General features: G+C 39.7%; 1 protein-coding gene and 1 non-coding gene across 45 annotated transcripts in view; one reads left to right on the plus strand and one right to left on the minus strand.

The window, feature by feature from the left end:
• LOC138931086 (uncharacterized) overlaps nt 1-17,461 on the minus strand; it is a 74,749-nt gene extending 57,288 nt beyond the window's left edge. For 21 of the 44 annotated variants that reach the window (XR_011446393.1, XR_011446383.1, XR_011446360.1 and 18 more), the window contains exons 1-4: nt 17,251-17,455; nt 6,561-6,700; nt 5,952-6,114; nt 5,408-5,527 (exon numbers count right to left, since the gene is read on the minus strand). This is a non-coding gene — a transcript (uncharacterized protein). Of the gene's footprint in view, nt 1-5,407; nt 5,528-5,951; nt 6,143-6,560; nt 6,701-16,150; nt 16,369-17,250 lie in introns of those variants that run through there. The other 23 variants (XR_011446394.1, XR_011446384.1, XR_011446391.1 and 20 more) reach the window with 5 other exon arrangements.
• Nucleotides 17,462-21,053: 3,592 nt separating this feature from the next.
• ZCCHC13 (zinc finger CCHC-type containing 13) lies at nt 21,054-21,566 on the plus strand. Its single transcript, XM_070291839.1, has one exon. The coding sequence runs from the start codon at nt 21,054-21,056 to the stop codon at nt 21,564-21,566; it is 513 nt and encodes a 170-aa protein (XP_070147940.1).
• Nucleotides 21,567-23,303: the final 1,737 nt, after the last annotated feature.

Consider the following 23,303-nt stretch of genomic DNA (forward strand, 5'->3'; position numbering starts at 1 on the left):
GATGTGAAGAGCTGACTCATTGGAAAAGACCCTGATGCGGGAAAGATTGAAGGCAGGAGGAGAAGGGGACGACAGAGGATGAGATGGTCGGATGGCATCACTGACTCAATGGGCATGAGTTTGAGCAAACTCTGGGAGTTGGTGATAGACAGGTAAGCCTGGCATGCTGCAGTCCATGGTGTTGCAAAGAGCTGGACATGACTGAGCAACTGAACTGAACTGATTCAGTAGCTAGGAGGCAGAGGAAGACAGAGTATGAGGAAATGAGATGGAAGTGGAAGTAAGATGACATGCAGAAAACCAGAGAAATAAACTGAATCACATTAATAATACCACAATGGAGTCAAGTACTATAAACTTCTTAAACTGATCCAAATGAGCCCATTTCTTACAAAAATTTTGGATTGCAAAGAATAAACCCTGAAAAGGAATATACTGTGGAGTTGGTTATTTTGAAGCAATAAGGTAGTTGTTTGTGGTTGTTGCTGTTTGGTAGCTAAGTCATGTAAACTCTGCAACACCATGGACTGTAGCCCGCCAGGTTTCTCTGTCCATGGGGTTCTCCAGGCAAGAATACTGGAGCAGGTTGCCATTTCCTTCTCCAGGGGATCTTCCTGGACCAGGGATTGAACCGTGTCTCCTGCACTGGCAGGCAGATTCTTTACCACTGAGCCACCAATGTAGACAGTCAAGCAAATCACTTTCACATCCCAGAACATAATACTAATGACATACAAAGAATCCAGTCTGGCTATCACCTGTGCTCAGAAACTTAAAATTGTGAAATATGCACAGAAACAGGTGATCAGTAGTGGAGGCTACAGGTGAAAAACTGCTTTAAGAGGTTATGATGGGAGATGAATCATGAACATGAGGAAATCCACTATGACTTTGAGAGCAAAAGTTATTAAAGCAGAACTTCACAGAGCTGATACTGGCAAACAGCCTACAGGCCAAATCCAACACCATCCCTCTTTTTTATATAAATATAGTTTTACTGGAACACAGCCACATTTGTCTGTTTATGTACTGTTTCTGGCTGCTTTCACTACAGTGGCAAAAACCACATGGTCTACAAAGCCTAAAATATTTACTGTCAGGCCCTTTATAGAAAAAGTTTGCCAACTTTTGCCACAGAGGACAAATAGGCCAGTGGTAGCAAAACTGAGAAGTCACAAAAGAGAAACAGGGGCAGAAAGAATATTTGTCATGTTAAAAAGCAGAACACTAAAGATTCTGAAATTTTTTCTGCTGAGATCCCCACTAGTACTCTTACTATTACCCCCTGAACCCTGAATTTGCTGGACATTTAGACAAATTAAATAACACAGACCAAAAAGAAGATCCTCAGGGGGAAAAGATTTGTATTTAAAAGTAAATAAAGCATGAACTATATGAAACTACAAAGATAAACTGTATTTATCTTTACTATGAAATGCAAAGGGAAAATAAACCATAAACGAAAAAGATACTTGAGATACATAAACAACTTCTATGTCAAATCGAGGAAAATATATCCGTGACATATATAGTAGATTAAAAATCAGTGCAAAAAATAAACTAAAAAATAAGACCCAAGAAAGATATTAACTGTTCCATCTCATTAGGAATCAAATAAATTAAAATATCAAGGGAGACCACTTCTCACTTTGCAACTGGCAGATTTTTAATAATATAGTATATTAGTAAGGATGTGGGAAAAAATAGGTATTTGCATACATTACAGGAATTATACTTTTAATCCAGCCATAGGAAACAAACATGGATATGTGCAAAAACTTATTTACAGGGATGTTCACATTAAGCATTATTCACACAAACTTAGAAGGGCAGCAATTGAACAAATGCCCAAATACCAGATACAAATTATTTTTTACATTATCATGCCAATTAAAATATGTTTGTGCTGTGCTGTGCTTGGTCGCTCAGTTGTGTCCAACTCTTTGCGACCCCTTGGACTACAGCCCGCCAGGCTCCTCTGTCCATGGGGGTTCTCCAGGCAAGAGTACTGGAGTGGATTGCCATGCCCTCCTCCAGAGGATCTTCCCAATCCAGGGATCGAACCAGGTCTCCCACATTGCAGGCAGATTCTTTACTGACTGAGCCACGAGGGAAGTTCAGTTTATTATCAATTTTTTAATTAAACAGATGTTTAAGATGGCATGGGACATGCTTGAGATCTGCTAAATTTAAAAGCTTAGGCGACAAGGTTTCATTAATGACCCTAACATCAACAACTGACAAAGACTGTCACTCCAACCAAAACCTCACTTTGAACATAGAAACAAAGTAGTAAAAAATCAAACAGAAAGTAAAATTTAAAAATAGCAAAGGTATACATGATACTGGATGCTTGGGGCTGGTGCACTGAGATGACCCAGAGGGATGGTATGGGGAGGGAAGGGGGAGGGAGGTTCAGGATGGGGAACACATGTATACCTGTGATGGATTTATGTTGATGTATGGCAAAACCAATACAATATTGTAAAGCAATTAACCTCCAATTAAAATAAATAAATTTATATTTTTTAAAAATAGCAAAGGTAGCAGACCTAATTCAATATTATTGAATACTAGGAAATTTTATTCTGGAAATACAAGGTCATTTCATTTCAAGGAAAGGTATTAAATATAACAAATACAACAAAAAAGACAAAGGAAAAGATTTACTTCCATGTTTAACACTTACTTGACTGAGATCCCTGTTATTACGTCCAGATCACACTTTGAGAATTCAATGGGAGGATTAATTCCTCCTAATCCTGAAAGCCATTTAGGGTTTAATATAGCAAATTACCAAAGCCACAGCCCCCTACATTGCCCCCTACATTGACTGCTAGGAGAGTGATTATATCCCAAGTAACCTGTGTATCAGATTCACTTTTGGGCCTACGTAGGGTAGAAGACATTCTGAAGAAGGCAAACATGGGAAATGATAATGTAAGAATAAGAAGAAATAACAAACATAAAGATAGTCATTTCTAAGTCATACAAAGAAAGACATGTGGCAAGGAAAAGGATCCTTTAAGGGATGATAATATTAACAACACGGTCCATGAAGATTCTATTACTCTACCAAGAACTCAAGCCAATATCTAGATGACTATTAAGTCATGCACATAGTGCACAGATCATAAGACACTTTCCAGTGCTAACTTAAGTATAGCTGTTTTACTGTTATTACAAGTATTTTGAATAAAAATCACCTTGAATGTTTGCTTTATCACCTCAAGTCTTCCTGTCTTTTTATTTTATTTTTACTTTATTTTACTTTACAATACTGTATTAGTTTTGCCATACATCAACATGAATCCACCATGGGTGTACATGAGTTCCCAACCCTGACCCCCCCCCCCCACCTCCCTCCCCATATCATCTCTCTGGGTCATCCCAGTGCACCAGCCCTAAGCATCCTGTATGCTGCATCAAACCTAGACTGGTGATTCGTTTCTTACATGATATTATACATATTTCAATGCCATTCTCCCAAATCATCCCACCCTCTCCCTCTCTCACAGAGTCCAAAAATCTGTTCTATACATCTGTGTCTCTTTTGCTGTCTCGCATACAGGGTTATCGTTACCATCTTTCTAAATTCCATATGAGTGAAGTAAGCCAGAAAGAAAAGTCTTCCTGTCTTAAAGACTTTATGTATACATATTGTAGAGCAAGGATGGCATGCTATAGTCCACGGGCTGAATCTGGGCTGCTACCTGGTTTTGTTAATGAAGTTATATTAGAGCACAGTCCTGCCCACTTGTTTCCATATTGTCTATGACTGTTTTCATGCTAGAGAGTGTGACACCCAACTCTACCACTGGCTGTCCGTTTTACATGGGTGGCAACACCTCTCCAATCCTCAGTTTCATTATCTATAAAGTAGGGAAAAAAAAATCCTACTTCCCAGAGTTAATTTAAAATTAGATAACAAATACGTGTAAAGCACTTGCCTAGAACATAAAAGGCACCTATAACTGAAAAGCACTACTATTAATATATGATTTCAGAAATTTCCAAAAGCTGTGTGTAGGTGCTAGATGACTAGCCTGAAGAAAAAGAAAAAACAACAGACCTGCTGTCACAAAAGCAAGAGAGGATGGATAACATGGCTAGAGAAATACTAGGAAAAGAAAGGGCATTCAGACAGGAAAAGCCAAATTTATACAACCCATTTGGGCCCATATAGAGAAAGTGACAGGAATTTTTAAATTGCATGCTAACATTCATATCCTTATATGTAAACAATGTCATTTCAAAATACGTTGTGGTAAATGACACAGAACTCAGGGACTCTCTTTGTATCAATATTTCCGACTTTTCTGTAGGGAAAAGACCACTTTTCTATCATTCAGGTTACCCGTGCAAGCTAATCTACCTAATTATGCCAACAGAATTATCCAAATACCAAAGAGAAAAACCAAGAACATTATGTTATGAAGGCACCATCTCAAACCATCCCTATGAGAAAAGGTGACTTTTATTGCTTCCATGAAATATGGCAGATACCAAGAAATGATCTGACCCTTGGGTATTAACTTTGGATAGAGGAACTTAAGATAGGGTGGCTTTTGCAGAGATCTCCCAAGAATGGCCATTTTATAGATGCTGCCTCGTTTATGAACCATTTCAGTACTCCTTGAAGCCTATCAGGGGGGTCAATCCCTAAGGAGCCAAAAATGAATGCTGCTGCTGCTGCTGCTAAGTCGCTTCAGTCATGTCCGACTCTATGCGACCCCAGAGACGGCAGCCCACCAGGCTCCCCAATCCCTGGGATTCTTCAGGCAAGAACACTGGAGTGGGTTGTCATTTCCTTCTCCAATGCATGAAAGTGAAAAGTGAAGTCGCTCAGTCACGTCCGACTCCTAGCGGCTCCATTGACTGCAGCCTACCAGGCTCCTCCGTCCATGGGATTTTCCTGGCAAGAGTACTGGAGTGGGATGCCATTGCTAGTCCAATTTAAATGGATTACACTAAAAGATGCTGTTACCTCTGAAATTACTAATCCAAAGTGCTATATTCTTGTCTGCTGCTTAAATAATAAGCTTCTGCTAATGAGCTGGCTTTTGATAAGATGTATGCAGCTCCAAAGGCTGATAAAGAAAAACTCTCAGTAAGTCTGGTTTGAAAGAATAGACTCTCACCAAAGGGACTGTAATCAGTGCATGCTGACATTATTTATGACATGCAGCTTATGCCACCTAGTTTACTTAGGAACCATTTCAATTCTTCTGATCCTCTGCAGGGTGATCTCAGACTGGGTAAGCATATAACCTACCCCAACCGTTTTGAGAAGGATATATCGTAGACTAAACTGCAGGCTTTAAAATTACTGGCCCCTAGAAATGACATTCCTACAAGCCTCCCTGATAGGAGTCAAGACAATGTCAGTCTTTCCTCCTTCACTTACCTTAATCACTGTGTTACCTTAACCACTGAGAAGACCCACTCTTCTGCTGCATAGGCACTCACATGGAAAATCTGGTAGACTCTATAAAACACTTTTCAAAGATATTCTCCACAGTTCAGCCTAGTGAGGGGTTACAAAAAGGAAAAAGATTGCTTTCATCATCTGTGACCCTCCTATACTCAGTTTGGTCGGCCTCCATTGCACTGAGAGAGGGTGGAAGGTACTAAACAGGAAAATGGGAAGAGGGGAGAAAAACACAGTATTTTCAGGTTCAACTCAACAATTTTTAATGCCATTTTTACACTAAAATGGAAAAACTTCTGATTTAACATTTATGATACACTATTTATTGGTTATTTATTCTTTTGTCTACTCTCACAGGAATGAAAGTCCCATGATGGCAGGACTTTGTTAATATCTAGAACAGTCTCCAGCACTCAGTGAGCACCTAATAAATATATGTTGAAGGAAGAGGGAAAGTGCCACATCAGAACCATCTCTTTTCTACCAACTGGGGAACCCCACCAAACCACCAGCAACTTACCAAGACTTCCCAACCATCTCACAAGGACATCCAGGGCAATGATGCTTCATTCTGGTTTGCTGATAAACCCACTGGGCATGATGCCTCAGGATAAGTGACAAGTAGGTCTTACTTGTTACTTGTTGCTCTTGACCAGTGACAACGTTTCTAGCTGCCCAAGAATCTGCATTTTTAACAAGTATCCCAGGTGACTATATGAATAATAAAAAATTTACATCATGGACATTTCCTTTACTAGAGGAGCTCAATCTCAGAGGCTATTAAAAAAACCTTTCACAGTGTGGAATGAAAATGTTTGTCTCACATGGCCTCCATGGACTTAGATGGAAGCTAGAGAAAGCACTAGGTAGAAGACACAGTACTGGGCTAGGATTCAAATCTATTTTCCATAACAACTAGCTATGATCTTATAAGAGATCATCTGCAAAAATGCAAGAATGGGAAAAGAAGAGGTTAGGCTCAGTAGTCTCTAGTATAGCCTGAATATTTTAAGACCTTTTTTCATGTCATAATGGGAAGATATGAAGTAACTGCTTAGGCCTAGTAAGACTACCTTTCCTGGCCCATCCCACTAACTGGGCAAGCCCACCAGAGCCACTGACCACTTACTAAGACTTCACAATGGTTTGATAACCATGTGCAGGATGCTGACTTGAGCCTCTTCCAATTCTCTAGTAACCTCACTGGCCAGGCAGGGCTCAATATACCTCTTCACCTGTGGCATGGTTTCTGATCAAGTTTGGTGTCACCTGTAGGATAGGGAGAAGGAAGAAGAAACAAAGGTAAGAACAGTCAAAGTATGACATCTAGCTTTAATTTTACTTTTACCACCTTAGACAAGTCATCTAGTCCACACCATGGACTTCAGAATTCACTCTTGTCAAGCACTATTATTAGCATTACAATTATCTTCTTTATCTGGCAAAGACTCTTACAACACCCATATTTAATAAGGATCCTTGCCTCTATTTTTTTATGGGTTAATTTTTTTTTTTTAATGAGACATCTTGGGTACAGAGGCACCAAGTAAATATATCAAAGCATTAGAATTCAGATCTGAAATAATGCTGATCCTCTTAGCTGCCTACCCTCTTTAGAGCTCAATCAATATCCTATCTTTGAATGGAGGTAAACCTGGTATCTTAGGGGCCCTTCTGTCTGGCAATTATGACTCTTTACTCCATGCTGCTGCTGCTGCTAAGTCGCTTCAGTCGTGTCCAACTCTGTGCGACCCCACAGACAGCAGCCCACCAGGCTCCTCTGTCCCTGGGATTCTCCAGGCAAGAACACTGGAGTGGGTTGCCATTTTATTTTCCATATTCCTGACTAAAAGTGAACTAAACCTCCATCTAATCATATGGCACTTGGTTCACACTGATAAGGAAAGGTAACAAAACCCTTGGCTCTGGACCAAGGCCTGTCATTTACAATCTCAACTCCCACCAGGACTCACCTTACCCATTAATGAAAAGGAATAGAAATATCTTCTCCCTTATCAATTGTGTGCATTACCAAAAGGATCACGAGGAGCTAGGTAGGCCCGTGGCTAGTCCTCTACCTCCAAGACCCAACCACGAGGAGGAATGGAGCTCTGAGACCTGAGGCCCACACAGGATAAACCAAAGTCCCCAAAGGGTTCTTTCTAAGGGAGCAGCCTACTACCTCTAAGTTTCCCAGTCCCTAGCTGCTTTGCATGAAAAGCAAACCCAGAAATCTAGCAATTCAGTGATGACCCAAAGCTCAGGATATTAATTATCACTAGATGCTGGCAACACCAACTACTATAACTAGACTTCCTCTTACTGCAGGGAGGTACAGGCAACTTTCAAATCCCAGAAGACCCAAGGAGCAGTTTCTCAGGGTTTATTTTTAACTGTTTCACCTACAGTTAAACAGAATACAGCGTCCTATAATTTACTAGTGATAATGAAGCCCAAGAGAAAGCTCTCCCACCATAAGTTAGGAAGATTCATACTGGATAGTGTAAGTGTTGCGGGGTGAGGGTGAGGCAGCTTTGATGGGTTTGAGCCTTTTCTTTATTGGATAAAGTAAAGCAGCCATTGCTGCACACCCATAAGCAGCTGTTCCCATCAACAATTTTTTAGCTTATTAAGTCCAAAGGGGCAAGGGTGGGAAAGGAATGTGTATAGGTCCTAACTGGGAAATACACAGTAAGTGTAAAGCCTGACTCATGAAATGCCTGCACTAAGGAACCAAGAATAGTTAGTAGTTAGTGCCTTTCTCTAAAGATAGAGGTCTTATTGCCACCATACCCTATTCCTGGCCCAGCTCTTTCCCAAACTAAACTGCTCCAGTTCGCAGCTTCCTCACCAACCCATTTATTCCACTTCTGTTCAGGTCAGCAAATTTCAAAACGGAAACCATTTCAATGTTTGTCTTAACTTTGCTGGTCATAAACACATCGTGAGAAAAAAAATTCCAGAAATACATTAAGAATAGAAAGCAAAAGTCATAGAATCCCAGAAAGTTTAACACTTGGGATATATTCTTCTTTATTACTTTTATGTACATGGACAAACATGAATTTTTTTCTTTTTATTGGAGGATAATTGCTTTAAACTATTGTGTTTGTTTCTGCCATACATCAACATGAATCAGCCACAGGTATACATATGTCCCTTTCCTCCTGAATCCCCCTCCCATCTCTTTCCCCATCCCATCCCTCTAGATTGTCACAGAGCTCCCTGTGTCACACAGCATAATCCCACTTGCTATCTATTTTACATATGGTAATGCTTGTTTCAATGCTACTCTCTCCATTTGTCCCACCCACTCCTTCACCCACTGTGTTCGCAAGTCTGTTCATGTCTCTGTCTACTGCAGCCCTGTGAATAGGATCATCAGTACCATCTTTCTGCATTCCATATGCATGCATTTTATTTAACAAACTGGATGAAACCATAGCCTTTCTTTCAATTAATATACTGGGTACATCTTTCCAAGTCAAAAATTCATCTACAAGACAATTTTTAATGCCTATGTTGTATTATTACATGAATACACCAAAAAATTTATTCAAATTCCTATTAAAGAATGGGTAAATTTTTTCCATTTTTTATTGCTATGAACATTCCCATACCTAAATCTTTTAAAATATCCTTAGAATATTTTTGAAGACATTTAAAATTTATTTAGAAGATTTAGGGTATAGCCCTAGAAATGAAACTGCTAGGTCAAAGGATATACAACATTTATTGTGGCCACTAATATATATTGCCAAATTGCTCCTACAAAGGATTACATGGAAATTGGTTCTATCCCACCAACGCTGCTGCTGCTGCTGCTGCTAAGTCGCTTCAGTCGTGTCCAACTCTGTGCGACCCCATAGACGGCAGCCCACCAGGCTCCCCCATCCCTGGGATTCTCCAGGCAAGAACACTGGCGTGGGTTGCCATTTCCTTCTCCAATGCATGAAAGTGAAAAGTGAAAGTGAAGTCACTCAGTCGTGTCCAACTCTTAGTGACCCCATGGACTGCAGCCTACCAGGCTCCTCTGCCCATGAGATTTTCCAGGCAACAGTACTGGAGTGGGGTGCCATTGCCTTCTCCATCCCACCAACGCTAGTGTAACATTTTAAAACCTTTGCCCATGTGATAGATGTTAAGGGTAATATTGCATTTTTTTTAATGAATACAGATATTTTTTACTTAAGAGAATTACAAAGATCCGCAAGATACAGCCTCTGCCTTTGAACGTAAATGAAAGGAGACAGACACAAACAGGTAACATTTACTATTATCATATTCATGATAAAAAAGGTTTCAGTTCATGGTGCCTCCTTTGAATCTGCAGCTGTTGCCAACAGAGAAGGTCCAAGAGAATATTATTAAACAGCAGCCCCAATTTTAAAAATCTATTTACTAAAATTCCAAGGAGTTGGGCTAATGCTATCACATCAGTGGCACTTGCTATCACTTTGTTGTTTCTCCTTCCTCAGTTCTTAAAGGAAAGAACCAAGTGGAAGCTGCTCAGGGAACAACCTGCTCCCTCTCCCCCCAAGCCAGTGAAGTGAATGAAGTGTAGGGCAGTATATTACTGGAAGCATTTAGTGATGCTGGATCTGAACTTCCATTTTTCGTTCTCCTATTTCCAGTAAACAGTGATGAGCTGCAGCCATTTTCTTTAGGAAACAAAATGTCTTCTCTTCTTGAGACTCTTATTCCCAGGCAGATATGTTTATACATAATATCCATGCCAACTTGGAAAATAACCGATAAGAACCAAAAGAAATTATTTTTCAGCACCATGATGGGTCAGATACAGATGAAATCAAAATAGATAACAACACAAGTACTTTTAAAAACCCACCCAACAAAAATGGAGGGATAGGCAATAAAGCAAATATAGCAAAATGTTTATTGTACCATCTAGGTGGTGAGTATACAAGTTTTCACTGTCAATTCTTCCAATTTTTCTGTATGAAAATTTTCATAATAAAATGCTGCTAAAAGTCCAGCAAGCAGCTTGGAAATAACACTGTAAGATCTTTCCCTCCATTTTGCTGCTAGAATGAGACTCTCATTCTCTTCATTTTGCTTTTTTAGATCTCGATTTCTTGCATCAGACTTGGAACTCTCCAACTTTTTAATGAAGTGAAATGAATGACAATATACTCAGGCAGGTTACCAACACAACATGTGGTAGGTTAGGGAAGGTTGAGAGAGGAGAGCCCTAACCTCCTGGAAGTACAGGCTCACCACCTGTTATGTCTGAATAAGTGAATATTTCAGAAATCCCATTTCTCTGTTAAAAATTAACATTCAGACCCTCTAAACATTTGTCTCAGCCTACTTTTCTGCTTTATCTCATATGAATTCCTTATCTTCCACATTCTCATTGCAAAGAGCTGTGTAGGAAGGAGGGGGGCAAGGGATAAGGAACCAAAGCATGATATGTCCATATGCTTGAAGTTAAGATATAACAAAACGAATTTTAATTTCTAGGGTTGAAGCTCAAAACTTGATGTTGAAGGACACGGTACAACTGACAGACTGCAGGACTCTGGGGAAAGCCTTATAATCAATCTCCTAGTTTGAAGTGTGTCCTGATTGGCCCATCTGTAAAACAGGAAGAAGGCTCATCATAATGATCAATGAGGTAAATAAATGAGTTTCTGAGATGTTAAAAGTATCTCTAGTGAATGGGGAGGGGAATGACGCCAAGACTGTTGAGTAACGATCCAAATAGGATAGGCAATCTTTTTCCCAGGCTAGGCTTTGAGGGTCACCATGGCTCTGCTGTGTTCCAACAGAACTTTATTTGCACAACTAGGCAGACCATGAGCTGTATTTGTCCACCTCTGATCTAGAATGTGAAGCCTACATAGGAATACCATCTGGAGGACCTGAGGAGGAGTGAAAAGAGGATGAGTCTACATATAGGAGCCATTTAGCAAACACCAGACAGTAAGGACGAGGCTCCTTATCTGATAGCTTTCACCCAGGTTCCACCAAGGAAGAGACTGTCAGCAGCAGCAATAGTAGCAACATCTGTAAATACCAAGGACTGAAATCCAAACACAAAAATAGCATTATCTCATGAGAAATTCTTGAGAAGATATATCCATAACTAGAAAGAAACAGCAAGTTTCTGACTACACACATTTTGAAGAAACAGTTGACAGTTCAGAGCCTGTGGAGATCACGTTTGCAGGCACACAATAAATGTTTGTTGATGAGCCATTCATTTATTCATCCAATAAACATTTACTGAGGCCTACGAATGTGCCAGGCTGGGCTCTGGAGATGAAGACACTGTCCCTGCCCTCAAGGAGCTCACAGTCTAACTGATAACACAGGAAGGGAGACAGGCATATACACAGACAATTACAATACAACCTGATAAGTGCTGTAACACTTATCAGGTTGTATTATAATGGCCGATGTAAAATTCACTTCCAGGGGGCGCTGCTCCAGGCTGCTGCGGGCTGTAACATCAAGAGAGGGGAGGAACAAACTGAAGAAATCAAATGTTAAGTGCTTTTGGGCTATTTCAAATATGCAGGCTCTCCCTAACTCCTGATCATGAATTTGGGAACTAAATACTGACATGACATAAAATGGGACTCCCACTCTTAAGGTAGGTACAGACCTCCAGTAAAGGACCTCCTCAATCACCTCTACAAAACAAGCTTTGTTGCTGTTACTTTGTTTCATTTTGCTTATTATACTCCAACCTTCCCACCATACACATAAGCCTATTCTGCAACTAGCTGAAAAAATGCTGAAAAATGGGAATTTACAACTAACTAGATTAATTCCATACAACTAGGTAACAAAAAGCAGTAACGGCTCACTTGAAACCTCTATATCTAATAATCCCCCTTAACTGAAAAAATAAAAATCAGAATGTGACTAAATATAAAGGAGATAGTATATAGCTCATGGAGTGGGAATAATAATTTAAAATGGTCTAATTAGTAAATATAATTAAACAGATTCTGAACCATAAATAACAGACAGTTTCAGGAAACCAAAATAAAATACCTTACCACTCTCCAAGATCTTTGAGAATATATAATCTAAACCACTTCCGTATTAGAAATAAGAAAAACGAAAAAGAGGTAACACACTCTTCCCAACACCTTCTCAAAATTCAGTGAGAGGTAGTAAGAGACTCCTTGAGGAGAGATTACTAGTGTTAACTAGTCATTTGGTTCACATGGTTTTATACAAAGATAGGATGAAATTTTTGTGTGTCACACAGTTCTTAATAAGGCCTAGGTTTTTAATGGCTCTTTTGTCTCTGCACCAGCAAACTGTACTGATGACATCAATAAATTGTTTGCATTTACACTGAGATCCCTGTCTTGGGACCCAGTGTCTCTGAGGCCACTATTTTCTACATTTAACATACCACTTTCCCCTAAAGTCACTACATTGCTCGTTTCTTCCCTGTGTCATTCTGCCAATTGTCAGCCCACATGCACAATGTCTTCTCAGGTGTTGCAGTTTGTTCCTCTTACCACGTTACATCTCCAAAGAGTTCCACACCATCTACAAATGTGAACATTACACGTTGTACGTATCTTCCCCCAGATCACTCATAATAACATCAGCCCCCCAATGGATGCGGGAAGGGTGGCTAGGCTACCATTTTGTCTCTTATCTACGTTGGTTGCCATGTCTTATTAGAGGCAAACGTTGCCATGTCTTCTCGCCACACCCATAACCAGGAAGCATCACTGCTGTGCAGCAATCAGTGCTTTCCTTTCAGATAAAAAGAAATAGCTATCTATTTAAAGAACAGATAAATGTTATCTCAAAATGGCTACCAAGAATTTCACATGTATTCCATGCAGTAGTTGTCTTATTTCTTGATACTCAATGGCAACAAACATATACCAGGTGTGTATGTGCAACAAATGACAAGGGGTAATAGATTCTTTATACAGAGCACATAATATAGAGCTCTTACAAATATACAGCATTCAGACCCAAGTTGAATAGTTCACAAAAGGAAATAGTAGCTAATAATTAGCATTTGAGAATCCAGCTTCATCAATAATACAGAGAAATGTACCATAAATCAAAGATACCATTCTTACACATGTAAAATTACAAAAAAAAAAAAAATTATGTAGCTGCTGCTAAGTCACTTCAGTCATGTCCAACTCCTGCCAGGCTGCTCTGTCCATAGGATTCTCCAGGCAAGAATAATGGGAGTGGGTTGCCATTTCTTAATGTAACTAAATGGGTACAAATATTGACATAATGTTTTGGAATGCTATTACGGCAGGTCTTTAAAATGTTCAAAGTTTTTGATGAGTAGTTCTAATTCTTAACTCTATAATATAAAGAATAACTCAAAAGAGAGAAACAATAAAAACTAAATGAAAAGACATTAATCATTAACTTAAAATACTGAAAATCTTAAGTACTTCCACACAATAAAATATCATGAAACTATTCAATGACAATCACAAAAATATTTAACATGGAAAAATGCACATTATAAACACAAAACATGACAAAAAAATTGTATAAATATATGATCCCTGTAGTAAAATTCAGAAAGAATGAAAAGAAGCGAATACATTTATTAACACTGGTTATCTCTGTGTGGTGAAATTATGGACCTTTTTCCCTCATATTTTCCCCTCGGACAAAGCTACAATGAATATTTACCACATTTCTAGACTGACGGAACTATTCAAACTTAATGGAAGAAAAACCACATAACAGTTGACTGATTTGACCACATGATTTCAAATTTCTACTAACCAAAAATTTAAATACAAAAATTAAGAGGCAAACAATAACCTGGAGTACATATTTATAAATTAAAGAAATTTGAATAATAGCCTTTATTTATAGAACACATTCAAATAGATAATAATAATAAAACTAAAACTCCAACTGATAAATCATTTAAGACATGAACTAACATCATATGAAAGAAAAATCAAGCTACTAAGAAACATATGGAGGAAAAAAGAATCCAAACTTACAACCAAAGAAACGCAAAATTAAAGTAATACTGTTTTTTAATCCATTAAAATAACGTTTTTGACTACCCAATGCTTGTGTAAATTGGTACAATCTTTTCAGAAAGAAACTTGGCAATACATATTGTGTTAAAAATGTTCATACCCTTTGACATAGTCATTTCATTTCAAATGACTCTATCCCAACCAAATAATAAATGAAATCCATGTATTTTCTATCTTTTATTATAATAAAGAAAATTACAATTTTCTTTCCTTTACAATTAACATTGCTATCAAACACCAAAATATTAATAATGGGTAAGGAAAAAATCTCTACTGCAGCAAATGACTGGTTGTCTCAAAGCATCAGACCAGATCTCAAATCTGGCAAAACAAGAAGGGTGTGTCCAGCCTGCCGCAGTCGGCCATTTTAAACCCTCTGCAGAACAAAAAGCATAGAAGACAAGGGTAGGTAAGGATGACCACCCCACTAGGCTCCAGATCAATACTTTACTTTTTGTCTTCCATATATGTAACCTTATACAATGCACTGAGTAAAAACTAGCAAATAGGTCTCCTTTCTTAAATAGCAGAGGTTAAGTTATTAATAAAATTTGAAATCGTAAGTGGAGAGTCCTTTAAGTTTGCCCCATCATTTTGGTGGATAAATATAATGTTTAAGAACACAGAATTCTGAAGCCATACTACCTGGATAAAAATCCAATCTCAGTCACTCAAAAGGATATAAAGCCTTGGATTTACTTTATCTTTATCCCTCAGATTTCTCATTTGTAAAAGATGAATAATGGTACTGCTATTTCATCAGACTGTGGAGAGTACTAAATTAGTTAAGGCATGTGTAAAAGCATGTAGACCCAGTACCTGACACATAGTTTAAGCTCTAAATACGTTTAAGCTTAATTATTATTATAGTTAGGCCAACAGGCCCCGAGAAGGAGAAAGACCAGTATCAGATCACACCTAGGACTACTGAAAAGGCCTGTTTCAATTTTGAATCCTGTGCCTTTTCTTCTATATATTTAACTGCTAAATTACTAGTTTTAGCGATGATTAACAATAGATCTTTACTGACAGCCCTCTGAGAGCCATGACAGTGCTGCTGCCTAAAAATAAAATAAAATCGTCCCCCCAGATGAAACCGTGCTCAAAGTTCTACAGAAAAAAAAAAAAAATAGAAGACAAGGTGTGAAACCCAGGTCACCTACATACTACCGTCACCATTCGCCTAGATCCCAGGTTTAAAGCAAAATGGAATAAGGACTTGGAAACAGCCAAATCCTCATCCCTACAACGTAAGGGGAGAAAATCAAGGGCTTCTGACCAACTGTAGATTCTCACAGTATTGCAACCACTGAGTTCTGCTACTCTGATGGAATGAGAGGTGTCCAGAGCCAAGGACACCGACCCACGATCTCCAAGTCCAACAGAGAGCCCTCCAGAGGCGTGCTGCCCGAACGTGGCCTTGTCACGAAGTGCTCGCGTTTTACGCATTTCTTACACACAGCCAGCTGCTGCAACCTTTTGTAAAATCATCATCGCCTCCGCATTTTTAAACCCGCACTATTCATAGGCCAGAGAGGGGCTAAGATTCTGAGTCAGTATCTAGTGGATCTAGCCACAGCCTAGGACAGCTCCGACTCAGGCTGATCCTCTCACCCAACTAGAAAGGTCGATCTGCTCCTCTGCAGGCCCTCCTAGACCAAGATGGCCAAGCAAAAAGACAACTTACCTCCCCCCTCGCCATTTTGCAATCTTAATTACGCGTACGCTGCGCGCCTCCTCTCGTCATTTCGCTTGAAATACGCATGCGCGCCTCTCCCCCTCGCGTTAAATCCAACCTTCACAATGTCGTCTCAAATGCGCACGCGCAGCTTCACTCCCGCGGGTACCAACTACCAACAACTTTCCTTTCTTAAATATACGCATTCGATACCCACTCCGCGCCCCAAGCCTTGCGCATGCGTATCTCCGGCTGTCCCCAGTGGAGCGTCCCCGCCCCGCCCCCCCTCCCCTCACATCAGATCACAAATACAGTGGACTCTCCGCGGATAAGAAGGGGTAACTGTACTAAGCCATTCTATATAGGAGACTTGAGCATCCGCGGAATTTAGTCTTCGCAGGGGTCCTGGAACCAATCCCCCACGGTTACCAAAACACGACTGTATACCTGCATGCTACCGCGTCGTGCATCCTCACACTCTCAAGTATATTTGCGCACCGCGTCTGTCCCCCGACCTCCGTTTTTTATATATAAGTGCCTGATGATATCTAGATGTGCTTCTCCCTACAATTGTGCCCCAGTGCTCAATAAAGGAGAGCCATTACCAGCCTTCCTTAATAGGGGTAGGTGTGATAAACTAGGAAAGTGGAATACGGGAAAGACGTCAAAGCTTGCAGGTGCTCAGAGCAGATGCCAGCTCTAGATAGAATCCGCCCTGACTCCCAGGGAGGGGCTTAGAGTACCCTCGGTTTCCATAAAAAGACCTACCACACTGAACAAAGGCAAAGAAAGCTCTCATAATCGCCTAGTACTACAGCCCCGACCTTTAAATACATCTTCTACTGCATATGAGGAAATCAAAAAAATTTTAACGCAGGGAACATTGTGGAAAATGCCGACGCTCGGGTGCTCAACCTTGATTAAAGGAAAGAAGTCTGTATTACTTTCACAATGGGAACTAAATGGTCAACATCCTTTTGTAGGTCTGAGGCCCGTACTGTCCCCCATTTTTTCCTCTTGTGAAAGGGGAGAACACGCAAATTAAGGATCCCGCTGGCCCGAGTTCCCTCCTCCACCCTCCATGTTCTTCCCCTATGTCGTTCCTTTACCTCCTGGCTGAATCGAAGGTCATAGGATAAATTCTTAGCGCCGGCCGTCCCAAAATATGGTGAAGGGAACGGCGGCACAGAGTTCGCGGCGCAAGAGCAGGCCAAGGTGGCAGTGGACAGCAGGCTGAGGACCAGCCCTGCCTCCAGCCGCAACGCTGATATCGGGAGAGGGCCGCCTCCAGGATAGCTGCACTGTGCTTCAGGCGCATGCGCCGAGCACGCCCTCTTCTCCCCACCCCCGCCCCCACTCAAGCCTAGCTCTCTCCAAGGCAAACTTTCCGGCGGTCTTCACCCTTTCACCCTTACGCAGGTCCGTGGCTCATCCTGCTTCTTCAACATTTTCTCCACTTGGTCACACCGGCCTCCGCCACCTTTCCCTCAGCCCCTTTCCTCGTCTATCCTCCTCTTGTTCTTAGCCCACCACTTCAATGCCATTCTCCCCCTTGGCTGCCTTTGTTCGGTTATCGTTAGTGGCCTATCCTTGTATTCTTGGCCTTGCCTGATCTGCAGCCCTATTGGTTCTCTTACTCTTCCCCTTGAGTGTCTGATATTGCAAACTGTTTAAAAAAAAAAAAGGCAAAGAATACTGTTAAAAAGGTATTATACCCTCACAATCTTCTCCAAAGCAGCTCTCAAACTGCTCCAAAAGAGCTCTCAACTAGCTAGTGTTGGGCAAACAATGCCTGGTTGATGAAGAACCAACGGAGGAGACTCAGGCAGGGAACAAAAAGACCTTATGCACAGAGCATAAAGGGAAAGGGTGTTCAATTAGTTTGGGGGTAAGAAGGAGTATGCAGCACCTTTTTCTTTCTCTTTATAACCCTGGTATTGTCTGGCCATTAAAAATACTGTACAGTGTCCTTCAATGTTAAATGCAAGGCTTGTCTTCTGTGAGAAGTTCACATAGTAATTTTGAGAGAAGTGTGTTGAATAGACTCTGAAATAGACTCCTCCTTGAATTTGAGAAGCAGAGAATACAAAATAATGTTTTGTTTCCCATTATGATGTTTTGGTTTGGTGGCTGATTCTTCTTGCTTTCTAAGAAAGCCAGTTTGGAAATACCAATATTTAAGCCCCCCCCAATTCCATAAATTCTGAGACCTATAAATTGTGTACATCATCATCCTCTCTAATTGTTAAGAATGTTGAGACCAAAGCTTTCCCTTTAAGATCAGGAACAAGATAAGATGTGCACTTTCACAACTTATGTTTGGCAATGTAATGGTGGTTCTAGCAAATGTAAGAAGTCAAGGCAAACTCAAGAGATGTAGAAAAAGCATTTGACAATATTCAATATGGCTGAGCTACTAGTTGCATTTACATAGTTATCATTATGTAAATGTTGGATAGTGACCAAATCAATATTAGGAGAAAGATGAAAGTGGGGGAGGGCAAGTGGAGTGCTAGACCATAAAGTGTACCAAAAGATGATGTAGGTAAAAGAGGGCTAAATGTTTATTCTCTAAAATGGAAAATCATAGATAATGTCTAAAATGGAAACATCAAGAAGTCATAATATAAACATTATTTATAGCTATGAACCAAACTATGAGTTAAAATCATTTAATGAATTGAAAGATTAATGGGTCACCGCCAACATTTTTTACAACATGACAGAAAACATCAAAGTGCACTGCAAGAGGACTTCCCTGGCAGTACAATGGTTAAGATTTCATGTTTCCAGTGTAAAGGACTCATGTTAGATCCCTGATCAGGGAACTAAAATCCCACATGCTACACAGTGCAGCCAGAAAGAAAAAAAAATGCATTGCCAGGAATTGGTAGTCCAGTGGTCAGAACTGCATGTTCTCACTGTGGAGGGCCCAAGTTTAATCCTTGGTTAGGAAACTAAGGTTTTACAAGCTGTGTGGCACGGCAACATATATATATGTTGTTGTTGTTCAGTCACTAAGTCGTGTCTGACTTTTGTGACCCCATGGGCTATAGCCTGCCAGGCTCCTTTGTCCATGGAATTTCCCAGGCAAGAATACTGGAGTGGGGTGCTGTTTCCTTCTCCAGGGGATCTTGCCAACGCAGGAACTGAACCTGCATCTCCTCCATTAGCTGGCAGATTCTTTACCACAGAGCCACCAGGGAAGCCCTACATGCGTTTGTATATTCATAAGCCTGCTGCTGCTGCTGCTGCTAAGTCGCTTCAGTCGTGTCCAACTCTGTGCGACCCCATAGACGGCAGCCCACCAGGCTCCCCCATCCCTGAGATTCTCCAGGCAAGAACACTGGAGTGGGTTTCCAATGCCTACATATGGCTATTATGGCCAACATATTTTTAAAGGTGCATTGTAGACATTAAGGGTAATTATTTTTTTCTTAAACTTACTTGAGTTATAGCACACACTCACATACACACATACCCTCTATTGTGATGAAAATACGTTTCTTCCTTCATTCCTTCATGTCTCAATTAAACCTGTTTGAAAATCTATACTTTAAACAATGGGCATGCATTACTTTAATAAAAACATAAACCTATAAAGGAATTTAAATATGATAATATGGTTTATTTAATGAACATATATCAAATTTTAAAACAGAATTTTTGCCATTTGAAACAATTTATGAAGCACCATTTAATTATTTAAGAATAAAGTTTATTACATTACTCTATATTTGGCATGTGCACATGCTCTTTATAGCTTTTATTAATTTTTGAAAACATTTTTCTCTTGCATTTATGAAACCAGTTGTACATTCTGATCAAGTCATATTGAAATTAAAGGGCAATTGCTACATTCACTATTTTATTTTTTTTATGTCTATGTTTTACCAAATATATTTGTACTGGCTTCCTGAAAAAAATTCACATGCAAAACATATAGCTAACTAGTAACTTAAAGAAAAATATTTATTGTGGATTTTTAAAATTGTACAACCTAAACCTTGTTTCAAAAATTGTAAAATTTAGAGAAGGAAAATAAAGAGGAAAAAGTCTTATTGAATTATATAGCTCCAAAATAGCTAGAGCTTATATTTCAGTGTCTAGCTTTCTATACTTGTTTCTATATCTATATAAATGGACAAGTCCATAAATCCTTATGAGTTTTATATATTATATAAACAACTTAAGAAATAGAGAGGAATGCTGTTCAGTATTTAAATTAAGGTTTTATAATTTATTTTCCAAGGAATATCATGTTCTTCATACTAAGTGATTCAATCATTTATGTTTTGTACCTTAAATGGTTATGATGATCTTGAAAACTAAGATTCTTGCAATAGGCTAAATTGTGAGTAAATCTTCCTGTGGCATTTTACAGATTTTTTTTCCATTTTATGTTTATCATATCTTTATAGACATTTGTATTTCATTTTTAACCCCCCCAAATGAAGTACTCTAATTTGTCAAAATTTGTTTCTGGATTAGACACATCTCACACATATTTTTCCTATGTCTATAGCACATGTATAAAAACTGGTCATCTACTAGACCACAAAGCAGACCTAAGACTTAATTATATGAAATCCTACAGGGCACATTTTCTGAACAAGAAGGGATTCAAACTCAAACTTCAAGACCCAAGAAACTTTTATTTAGTTGAAAACTAAACAAAAACGGAAAACACCACTCAGCCATGCTTTGGGCTTCAACTAGAGGAGGAAAGTCAGGTGGGAGGGGCTGCTGGAAAGCCTGTGACACAAGAATGGGACTGTGCGCAAGCCTTGTGTGACGTCACTGAGGCCCCTAGAGAAAAACTGCCAGTTCTGTCTAAGGCGCCATAAGCGGAGTTGTGTCAGGGCCTCCGGGGCAGCAGTGGACCCGCTCACTTGCAGATCCCACCACAGCCATGAGCAGTAAGGAGTGCTTCAAGTGTGGACGCATTGGCCACTGGGCGCGGGGATGCTCTAGAGGAGGAGCTCGGGGGCGTGGAGCTAGAGGCCGTGGCCGTGGAGCTCAGTGCAGTTCAACCACCCTACCTGTCATCTGTTACCGCTGCGGTGAGTCTGGTCATCATGCTAAGGACTGTGACCTTCTCGATGACATCTGCTACAACTGTGGGAAAAGTGGCCACATTGCCAAAGACTGTGCCGAGCCTAAGCGAGAGGGAGAGCGTTGCTGTTACACCTGTGGCAGACCAGGCCATCTGGCTCGTGATTGTGACCATCAGGAAGAGCAGAAGTGCTACTCTTGCGGCAAAAGAGGCCACATTCAAAAAGACTGCACCCAAGTCAAGTGCTACCGTTGTGGCGAGATTGGCCACGTGGCCATCAATTGTAGAAAGATGAGTGAAGTCAACTGCTACCGCTGTGGCGAATCCGGACATCTAGCCCGGGAATGCCCAATTGAGGCTACCGCTTAATTTTTCCCTTTGTTCCTCCCACCTCCTTTTGCTGACTGATAATTGTATTATTGTCTCTGAAACCTCTTCTCTGACCAAAGATTGATAGATTGAGGCTACTTCTGGGTCAGTGAATTTTAATCACCATGTTAAAAGAGGAAAGGGCTGATTAAAAATAAAAAAATCTTAAAAACATTACTCCAACTTGTAGATCTCTTATAATTAATGTGTTTCTGCATCACTGATGACTCGGATCATTGAACATCCTGAGCATTAGGCAACTTCTAGATTCTTTGAATGCATTTTGATTTAACATTTAATCAAGAGCCACTGTGTGCCAACCACTGTTTGAGGAATTGGATACATATCAGTGAATAAATCAGACCAAGTTTGCAAACACAGACCTAGAATCTATTAACAAGTAAAAGAGTGTGTCAGATGAAGATAAATTGCCATAGAGAAAAGAAAAAAAAAAAACAGGTAAAAGGATAGAGAATGTGTGTGGGGGGACATATATTTCTGTCTTAGATACACAAGTCACCCTGAGGAGGTGACATTTCCTCAGAGACTCGTTGCACAAATAAAGCTGATCCTAGAAATGTCTATGACCTTGCCAAGTAGCTTTAACTTTAGTTATGTATTGATTGCTTTGATTTATTTGAACTCATTAGCTTTTAAATGACAATGAAATACATCTCTATCTGGTTGTACATACGTGTATATTTTAATGAAAATAACCCAGAAAAATATGTATAATGTGTATAAGTAGCTTTGAGAGAGAGCAGTGAGAAAGCAACCAAACAAAGAAAACCATAGTAGCAAATTATGAACATAAAGATACTGGTGATTATTTAGACATAAATATTTTTAAAAATCTAAGAAAACAGGTGTAAACATTAAGATTCAACATAGATTGGGGCTTTGGTAATTTCAAAAACACACATTTTCGCAGGTATGAATATTTTTTTAGGAATTTCTGAAAAATACATTTTTCACAGATATGAATATGTTCAATTACATATGCTACGATTCATTTTTTAGAAATCAGATATGAAAAACTGAAGTTCTATAAAATAGAAAAGGCAATTTTAGATTTTAAATAAAACCTGGGATGAGGAGTGGTAACTGTTGGTGTCAAGAGAAAATTGTAGTGATGATGAAAAATGACTTACAAAATAACAATGATGACAATACTACATATCAAACAGAATGTGATAGAATTTATATCAGAAAAGGTAGTGTAGAGGATACAGTTCATGATCCATAAACTCAAATGGTCAAAGAAATGTATCTGGTTTTATAACTGAAGACACATTCTGTTTTGAACGTCCATAAGACTTGATGTGTGACCTTTCATCCCCATCTGAAAGACTCTTTCAATTCAGCTGAGTTTGACCTTTTGTGACCCTCTTGCGTTCCTAGAAATTGATTCTGTCGCTCTCTGTGCTGTCTCAACAAGATAAACTCAATCACACTACTAGCCTCTCAATGGAGCAATTGGGGCAGTCTCAGTCCGGTCTGTCAAAACACAGCTGAAAACTCCTATATCACACTGAGCCAAACAAATTATTGAGTCTCATCATGGTGCTGAGCTCTATTTAGGGGAGGAACACAGGAATCTGCTTTTGAATTCTGTACCCCTTCCCCCACAACCATCTGGTGCTTCATTTCCCATGCCCTCAGAATCTTGTCCCAGAGCTGGAGGAGGAAAAGAGGCAATGTCCCTTTATTAAGGACACACACATCAATGAAGGCCTC

Source organism: Ovis canadensis, chromosome X, assembly GCF_042477335.2.
Source record: "Ovis canadensis isolate MfBH-ARS-UI-01 breed Bighorn chromosome X, ARS-UI_OviCan_v2, whole genome shotgun sequence".
NCBI lineage: Eukaryota > Metazoa > Chordata > Mammalia > Artiodactyla > Bovidae > Ovis > Ovis canadensis.